This window comes from Xenopus tropicalis, chromosome 4, assembly GCF_000004195.4.
Source record: "Xenopus tropicalis strain Nigerian chromosome 4, UCB_Xtro_10.0, whole genome shotgun sequence".
Classification (NCBI taxonomy): Eukaryota; Metazoa; Chordata; class Amphibia; order Anura; family Pipidae; genus Xenopus; species Xenopus tropicalis.
Genome location: NC_030680.2, coordinates 21,494,241 through 21,503,831, shown reverse-complemented (window position 1 = coordinate 21,503,831; position 9,591 = coordinate 21,494,241). Strand labels below are relative to the sequence as shown.

General features: G+C 43.6%; 1 protein-coding gene across 1 annotated transcript; it reads right to left on the bottom strand.

The window, feature by feature from the left end:
- Positions 1-2,823: 2,823 nt before the first annotated feature.
- LOC101733630 (cathepsin D) lies at positions 2,824-8,303 on the bottom strand. Its single transcript, XM_012961838.3, has 7 exons — positions 8,118-8,303; positions 7,775-7,893; positions 7,252-7,451; positions 6,109-6,231; positions 5,084-5,228; positions 4,722-4,820; positions 2,824-4,522 (listed from the first exon to the last, which is right to left on the bottom strand). The coding sequence occupies exons 1-7, from the start codon at positions 8,299-8,301 to the stop codon at positions 4,361-4,363; spliced, it is 1,032 nt and encodes a 343-aa protein (XP_012817292.3). The 5' UTR covers positions 8,302-8,303; the 3' UTR covers positions 2,824-4,360.
- Positions 8,304-9,591: the final 1,288 nt, after the last annotated feature.

Genomic DNA, 9,591 nt, shown 5'->3' with positions numbered 1-9,591 from the left:
AGTCGCCATATTGCTTGCCACATCCGGGGGGAAATTACAAGTGGCCTCTCACAGTAGCATTGCTAGTACCCTTAAATATATATAAATGACTCTGTTCTCATGGTGTAGATCAGGGATCCCCAACCAGTGGCTCAGGGGCAACATGTTGCTCCCCAACCCCTTGGATGTTGCTCCCAGGGGCCTCAAAGCAGGAGCTTATTTTTGAATTCCTGGCTTGGGGGCAAGTTTTGTTGTATAAAAACCAGATGTACTGCCAAACAGAGCCTCCTGTAGGCTGCCAGTCCCCATAGGGGCTGCCAAATAGCCAATCTTAGCCAATACTTGGCACCCCATGAACTTTTTTATGATTGTGTTGCTCCCCAAGTCTTTTTACATTTGAATGTGGCTCATGGGTATAAAAGGTTGGGGATCCCTCCCTGGTGTAGATGAAAATGGAACAGGAATCGCTCTTTAGCTAAGGGGATAACATGGAAGGGGGTGTATGAGATCAGTGCAATATCAAGGTGGTGTTGGCAGTGGTTTCTAAATAAAGGGTCTCTTCTAAAAAATATCCTTCCCAGTGATAAAGAATAAATTCTGTGTGTGCAGATTCACCCACAGCCCCACCGACTCGGTTCTGGGTGCAGGCAAATAAGAAGGCTGGTGCCAGTGGAGGAGCTGATCCTTGGCCTGCGCTTTTCAGCATCAGCATTAGGAATATATGGGAAAAAAAGAGTTCAGAAATTTCTATGAACACTGAACGGGGACATTATTGAGTGAATAGCTGCATTCGGGGACTCTGGGGACCAAGGCCTTTGCATTGGGGCCTGTCACTGGGAAACAGGGACTAATGGGAACCCTAGGCAATAGGTTCCATCCACCCCTCACTCTAAGGGCAATTACAGAAGGGGAAAAACACTCTTCTTTGGTTTGTGTTCACTAGGGGCCAAATATATTGCCTTTCTGTGTTACTTAAGAGACTTACTCGCCTTTCCCCTATGTCAAAATGTAGAATGTTTGGTGGTTTATTTAATATGGGGAAATCTGTCAGCATGGCTACTACATGCACAATGAAAAACTCAACTGTAATGAAATTGCATCCATTCATTTTCAATGAGTCTGCACAATCTTGAATAAAAAAAAAGTTGAAAACACACCTCTCATTTACTTATACAGAAGCTCGTCAGGTTTCAGATTTCTTTTTCTTTGATAAAAAAAATTAAAGTTAAAAAAAAATCTCCATTCGTACTGGAGCTGCTGCTCTCTGCTGTTTTTCGGGTTATTGTGATTCCTCTCCCATTTTTGCCGACATTGATATAATTAACCCTAACCAGGCACTTTTCTTTCTCATTCATGGTACAGGTATCGGACCCCTTATCCAGAAAGTTCAGAATTATGGAAAGGCCATCTCCCATAGACACCAATTTAATAAAAAAATTCACATTTTTAAAAATGATTCACTTTTCTCTGTAATAATAAAACAGTACCTGTACTTGATCCCAACTAAGATATAATTACCCCTTATTGGGGCAGAACAGCCCTATTGGGTTTATTTTATGGTTAAATGATTCCCTTTTCTCTGTAATAATAAAACAGTACCTGTACTTGATCCCAACTAAGATATAATTAATGCTTATTGGAGGCAAAACAATCCTATTGGGTTTAATTACTGTTTAAATAATTTTTTCAGTAGACTTAAGGTCCCCATACACGGGCCAACTATAGCTGCCGATATCGGTCCCTTGGACCGATTCGGCAGCTAATCAGCCCGTGTATGGGGAGAGCAGAGTGGCCTGGCTGACCGATATCTGGCCTGAAATTGGCCAGATCTTGATCGGCCAGGTTAGAAAATCTGGTCGGATCGGGGACCGCATCGGCTCGTTGATGTGGTCCCCGATCCGACTGCCCCATTGCCGCCCACATAATGGATTATTTTTTTTTTTACCTAAATGCTCCCCGATATCGCCCACCCGTAGGTGGGGATATCGGGGGAAGATCCGCTCGCTTGGCGACATCGCCAAGCGAGCGGATCTGCTCGTGTATGGCCACCTTTAAGGTAGGAGATCCGAATTACGGTAAACCCCAGGTCCCGAGCATTCTGGATAACAGGTCCCATACCTGTACCTCAATGGTTTTAATAGTCATTGTGTATTTAAAATCATGTGAAACACATACAAAAGTGGATTAACTTCTGGTGGAAAGTTGTACAAAAGAGTATAGCTGAACTATAAGTCCCCCAAAAAGTTACTTCAAGAATCAGTAGCAACATGTTGCTCAGGAGCCACTGGTTGGGGATCAATGTTTGAAACAATGTTCTTCTTTAATTTAACTTAATTAAAGGGCAATATCATGAACGTTATCAGTGAACCAGCCTAAAAATCATGTTTATAGTAGTACTGATCCAGGCATTCAAAGCTGTCACAGGAGCTCCCCATCATGGATTTTGTTAGACATGTCAGGCAGAATAGGAAGAATATGAATTCTAATAGGGAATAATTATTCTGAGATAATGTTATGGTGTCTCTCTCCCTACAGGCTGTGAGAAACCATGGGGGTCTTGGTACAAATGAGTTCCATTATGGGGCTCCATTTGGCTTGTTAGTCCCCAAATAACCAGACAATATTTCTTAGACTCCTAAGCCACACCTCCTGTTGCTTCTTTTAAAGGGATTATGAGACAGTTGGAGGGCTAAGGGTGGTAATAAAAGAGATGTGCCGCAATCCCAGTCTGTGCCTACCCCCTTTCCAAAAACATTGTCTCCAACAATTCTGCCAAAGAGCTGCTCATTAGAACCCTGGGAAATTGTATAGCCCATTACAAGAAACGACGAGCAGAGACACAAATCTCTTATTTCACTCTTTATTGGAAGTTCCCATCAGATATCTCACACTTTGGAAAAACAAATATTTCTTCTACAAGTATTGGTAGAGAGGGGACGGGGGAAAGGGTTAACAGGATATTATTTCCAGATACAAAATAATTTAGCATGTCTAAAAGTCATTACATAATCTTTCAGTTAAAGGGCAAGTAGCCAGTATCCTGACATTTTAACTCCAGTTTCTCATGTGTCAGACAGCGTTTGCCTCCTTGCTTTAGTTCTGACCAGTCATTTGATAACCCGGCTACATTACTAGTTCTCAGACTGGAGATGCCTAAAGGCGCACATACACGGGCAGATTTCAGCTGATTTGGGTCCTTAAGACTGATTGAGCCACTTATCTGCCCAAGTATGTGCACCCCCGACGGGCCTACCTCCCTGATATCTGGCCTAAAATTGATGAGGCAGGGTTGATTTTCACCTCAAATCAGGGACCACATCAGCTTCTTGATGAAGTCCTCGTTCCGATGGCCCACATACCTGCCTTTTTAATTTGATTGTTTTGGCCTAAGGCCAAACGATCAAATTAGCCCAATATCTCCCACCTTAGGTGGGCACATTGGGTAAAGATCCACTCATTGGCAACCTCCCCTAACGTTTATGGCCACCTTAAGGGCCGGGAGCACATGAGCTGATTTGAAAGCTGCTACTAGTAGCGCCCTCTGCTTGCTATGGGCAACTTCACATTAATAGCAGCAGGCAAGGACCAGAGCTTATTCCCTGAAAATGCAATAACCATTCCTATTTATGTCAAGGGGAAGCAACACATGGTGAGAGTTTGTGGGGCTGTTCGGGCTTCTGCGTACTTGAAATGCCAGGGCCTATTTTGATTCCCAGTCCAGGCCTGGTTAGGATAGCCTTAAAAGTCCAGCTTTTACTTACATGCAGCAGAGAGGAGGTTGACCCGTAAATGGGCCAACCCCCGCAGCATATTCGGGTCGACACAGGTCTATAAATACAGCTGCCTTCCTAGGTGGGGTGTGGGTTGAGAGCAGACGGGTTAGAGTAGGGTCGACCCACACTAGCCCTTACCCAACACTAGAGGATGTAAATCACGTGCAATTTAGTGATTACTTGCCCTTTACATTAAACAAGTACCAATGAGCCTTGTCTGATGATCTTGCCTACAACTGTGTAATGGTCAAACCATCCGGCTCCTGTCGCAGGTCCTTCTCTGCCGGAGCGGCTAGGATCCATTGATCTGAGACTTTTTGGAAGGTAGGGGTTAAATATTTCAGTGCAGGAAGCACTTGACTGAGCAATAGCCGTTTGGCTAAGACTTCCTATGATTCCTACACAACACAAGTATCAGAGCAGTGCCTTGCCCTCAGGGTTAATCAAGCAGATTTTGTGCGTAAGGGTGATCAATAAAACCTAAAAACCTGGTGGCTGGCAGGACCCGCGCTTGGGGGCTCTGTAGTCAGTGGAACAGGTTAATAATTGCAGTAGTCTGGCAGGAGTTAACTATTGCTCTGATATCATTATTCTTGGTGACGGGGATATCACTTAGCCTTAGCAAATCCAACACGGTCATAAGCTCGATCAAAAACGCTGTAATACTGGCCAATGAAAACGTCTCCAAGTATCCAGAGGGGTCCGGCTGGAGGAGGGATGTTAAGACCCATGAAGCCACTGAGGCAGATGGTACTGCCCCGCTGGGATACCTTTAGGGAGGAAAGTGTGAGAGAAAACAGTCAACGTGATCACAGCAATGTCCATTGTGCCATCACTCACTCTCTTATACTATACTGATATGCGCTGCCATGCCTCACACCCCCACAGTAAGAATAAACCCCTAGCATATACAGTGTAGTTACTGCTAACGAATCCCCTTCCCCATTCACTGCAACTAAATGTACTCACCTTCATTATATACTGTTCTCCTGTCAGGGTGTAAACCTGTCCTCCTAGTGTCAGGCTGATAACCGGCAATGTGGGGACCTTATCACACTGCACCATATACTGCAAAAGAAATCACACCGGTGATTCATTCTACTCAGGCTGAGGACATAGAATCAATGGCGCAAATGGCTGTTTTGTAGCTGCAAATTGTCTCAGTCTGCTCCCATTACAGATAATGGAAACTGAAAAACCTCAATCTCTCCAGTTGTGTGTGCCATAAGCCGAGAGATTCCCATTAACTATAACAGGGAGCAAATGGAGGTGGAAAAGAGTCACAAATGTACACCATGTTGGCTGTTGCTCTAATATATACAAAATCTTACCTGTCCCTGGATTAATGGGACGGCACCAATAGCTTTCTGTAGGGCTGTCACTTCCTCCAAAGGACCAGTGATCAGTGATGTCCCGGTGTCAACAATGACCTCACAGCCGCCCTTGCATAGGGTGAGCTGATCCCCAACACCCAACCTGAAGAAACACCATGGAGAGTCAACTATGGGCCACCTACTGCACTACATTACATTAAACACTGGCTTAATCCCTAAATTTAACTTAACCATTAGGGAAACTTTCCTCATTAGGGCTCTGGCACACGTGGAGATTAGTCGCCCGTGACAAATCTCCCTGTTATGCCATCCCACCGGCGAAAATGTAAATCGCCGGTGGGATGGCATACGCGGCGCTGTGATTTCTCCACCGGAGATTTACATTTTCGCCGGTGTGCCAGAGCCCTTAAGGAAAGAGTTGACCAAGATTAGAAATATGGGAAGCTACAAAGGAGACCATTGGCAGTATAAGATTGAGGGGATGGGGGGGATAAACAGAAGTCACTGGTTGCATAAAAGGCTTGATTTCAGGTTCAGAATGGGTGGGTTAGAGTCAGGAGCAGTTGGTCAAACTGGGCATCTCTTGTGTAGTTAAATACAGCATGTAGTAATAAGGAACAACAGATCAGACTGATATCATCAGTGTTGGACTGGGTGTCCAGGGTCTACCACGCTCATCCTTTTTGCAAGCTTTCTCCTCCGGCCATTTAAAACTACCCCCCCCCAATGCCCCATTGCAATTTCCCGCCTGCACCTCAGGGGCCTGCAGATCTAACCCAGAAGGCAGGGTAAAGGTTATGGGTGCAAATTCCTGCCCTCCCATGTACACCTGGTCAGATCCTGGGCAGCAGTGGAGTGTGGGGGCCCACAAACCCCAGCCAGCCACGAGGGAGGAAGGCAGCGGTTTTGGGTCGAGGGGCCCCGTCGGCCTAATGTGACTGGGTATCAACTGAACAAATTGTTATATCTACACAAGGGAGCTCTGAGCAGTGAATCATAGTGTCAAAGCATTTAACACTTACTGGTCCATGTGAATCTGCCAGTAGGCCTTGCGAGTCACGTTCAGGTAGTGGAAATCTCCAGTGTAGTACTTGGGGTCTGTGCCTCCTAGCAGCAACTCCCCTCCAGGCTGAGTGTCTGGATTTCTAAAGGATAAAAAAAGTAGCAAATGATTTAGGATTAGGAACTTTCCAGGAAACTGTTCTGATAGGTTGTAGTTAGCTAGAGCAGCCATATTGGAGAGGGTAAATCATTGTTAGTTGCATTGGATAACCCTAGCCAAAATCATAAATGGAGGTAGGGCAATCAGGATCCTTAAAAGGGAAATGCTCCTTCATTTTAAGTAGAGATTATTTGGTATTTACCCTTAACAGAACAATAATACCAAAAAATTAAAGTATTTTCAAGTGATTAAAATCCCTGCACTGGTAAAACAGGTGTGTTTGCTTCAGAAACACTACTATAGTTAATTTAAATTATATAAATGAGTTGCTGTGTAGCTAAGGGGGCAGCCATTCAATCTGAGTCAATCTGAAAAAAAGCCTCAGCTTACATAGCAGATAACAGATAAGATCTGAAATATACAATGGTATTTTACAGAGATAATCCATTATCTGCTGTGCAACCTGTGACTTTTTTTCCAGCTTGAGGTTTCCTATTTTGGTTATAAAGCCCGATTAAGAATCACATGTTATTTTGTGGGTTCCCTCATGTAGAAACTCATTCCATTCCTAATATATTAAATAATATTTAGTTCGAAGTACAGAAAGGTAATCAGCCTTGGTTAATTAGTAACCATCATAAAAAGTCAGAATGCTCAAGGGTAATGTGGGTATAAGAAGTATTTATCTGCCATTTATTCACCTTGGGAACATACCATGTGCACTGAGCATTTCTAACCCTACCAGTGTCATGGAATAAGGATACAGGACTGTTTATAATGCTATGGGGGAGAGGAATATGGGGGGACAGTAAAGGACAAAGAAGAACAGCAAATTTGGAATGCTGGGTAATGGAAGGAGTGCTGGGGAGAAGAGAAGGTATAACATAAGCAGGTAGAGGGCCACTAGTAGCCTAGACTTCCTAGGGTGTGTAGTTTGCTTGATTGAGTTTGGGCTCACCCATTTAGACCCCCATATGCCCCATATTAACAGCAGCTTTCTCACCGGTTCAAGTAAAAAGAGAAGATGTTGGACTCCACCAGCTTTTGAGCCATGATGTTGTCAAACACAGGGGGGACACCGTCCACAGAGATTACGGGGTACGCCATGCCCAAGATGCCGTCGAACTTGGCAGCTACGAAGGTGACCCCTGGCTGCTTTACAGCTTCTCCAAACATCTGCCCTTTTACGGCCAGGTTTCCGATCTGTTTGTGTGAGGGAGAGAGAAGGCGGGTTAGACGGCAGGCTGAAAGCCAATCAATACTCAATACACTGCGACATGTACTCATTCATACGACAGTCCATCTACTCTGGCACAAACACCCTTACTGTCCTTTTCTTGAATTAAAATCTGGCCCATGGGTTTGCTCTAGTTTGTAATCCATTTCATGGGTCAATTATCCCTTATTTTAAATAACTGAGGGACAATGTATTATAAAAGAATAAGTACAAAGCGGTCTATGGATATCTTGGGCATGCTGGGGGCCACAAAAACCTACTTGAGGCCATATACTTGCGCCTGACTCACCGTTACAGTGTCTTTACTCAGATATCCAGAGAGGCTCCCAGTGCCATACTGGATAGCAAACGCTGTGCCATTCTTCACGTAGGTGGAGGATTTGGAAGAATCGTACTTATGGTGCATCCCTGCGGCACAAAGAGAGAAGGCTCAGCACAGGCATAGCCCTGAGACAAATGTGCAGATTTCTGGCCAATTAAATCGCTCGAGTGGGTCAGCCCAATCAAGATCTGAGGCCACACAGGTCAATATAAAATATAGAAATATTATTGCTCATATGAGTATGGTATTTACAGAAAGTAGAATTCATTGCAGGGAGAAACCAACTGTTGCAGCTCCTGGGGTTACTCACAGCAAGCAATATCGAGCATAGAGCAGTGGACGGAAGGCACCCAGAGGTTGGAGGATCCCGTGTCAAACACAACAGTGAAGTTTTGAGGGGGGGAGCCGAGGCCAATCTCCCCATAGTACTGAGCCTGCAGATATAGAACACGGGACTCAACACACAAATCAAACATGCGAATGCGAATAAACATGGGGGGGGGATAAACAATGTGGGGCAGATTAACCAAACGGACACATGTATCAACGCAGACACATGTGCCTATTGGTCAGAATGAAAGTGACTGCTCGGAGCTGTAGAACCCAATTCTGCTTCTGGGGGTGTCACTTTAACCCTTTTACTGCCAGCTGTTTTGGTCAAAGCGGAACTTGTATTGCCAGACAGTTTTTGAATATTTTGCACTGTTTCACTTTAGGGGCCTTTCCTCGGGGGGACTTTTAGTTTACTCAGGAAAACAATATATCGTTTTTTTCAGAACAACCTAAGCTTTCAAAATATGGTAGAATTTTTGTGTAATTCCAATTCTGTAACAAGATATAGGCTTCTAAATGTCTAAAAATGCAAAAAAAACACATTTTCCATAATATAAACACACATACTAGAAACAAAAATTATTTTATGCACGAATATACAACTGATTTGGAAAGTCCCATGTCTCCTGAACATGCCAATACCAAATATATATAGTTTTATGTAGATTTCTCACTTGTATAGGTCAAAAACTCCCAGCAGTACATTACCAAATTTCCAAAGCACTGCTCCAGAAAGCTGCATACTTTAGATTTCAAGGACAAAAATTCCACTAACAGAAGGTTTATCCCAGAAAATTGGACATTTTTGGAAAGAACAGATTCTGGGGAATACAGAATAGGTAGAACTGTCTGTCTACTCCAAACTATCAAGTCGCAATGCTTTCCTACAGTTATTGGTTTTTATCAAAATTTGTGATTTTTTAAAAAATCGCTTCAAAGCTTCCACTCTATAGTATCTTATCTCCTACAGGTCATAAAGTAACCAAATAAAACACCCTAAATTTGAATTCCAGGGTCCACTGGACAGTCTGAACATGCCCAATATGTATAGGTTTACTTAAGTATGTGGTATGTAGGGGCCCCAATGTGAACATACCCCCATATGATCTATCATTTCTGTTATTTCAGCTCCTGCAAAATCAACACATTTACATCATTATATGTGGGATAAAGCTAGTAAAAAGTATGCTCACCCCAGAAAGTCATATATTTTTGGAAAGTACACATTCCCCCGAATCTAAAATGGCTACCCATGTCTTTCTACTCCAAAGTACCAAGCCACACAGCTTTTCTAAAGTTAGCAATTTTGATGACATTTCCAAAAATCCCCTCAAAGCTTCCACTTCGCAGCATCTTATCTCCCACATAGCGTTAGGTACCAAGATAAAACACCCTAAATATGAACGCCAGGGGTCCACTGAACAGTTTGATTCCCAATATGTATAGGTTTA

What these genes read in the sequence shown, in the direction of transcription:
- LOC101733630 (XM_012961838.3), bottom strand. Translation starts at nt 8,301, where the DNA reads ATGTTTATTCGCATTCGCATGTTTGATTTGTGTGTTGAGTCCCGTGTT. An exon ending in TATGCTCGATATTGCTTGCT is followed by an intron (nt 7,894 to 8,117) that starts GTGAGTAACCCC and finishes TTTGTGCCGCAG; the next exon opens with GGATGCACCATAAGTACGAT. An exon ending in TCCCATTAATCCAGGGACAG is followed by an intron (nt 4,821 to 5,083) that starts GTAAGATTTTGT and finishes TTTCTTTTGCAG; the next exon opens with TATATGGTGCAGTGTGATAA.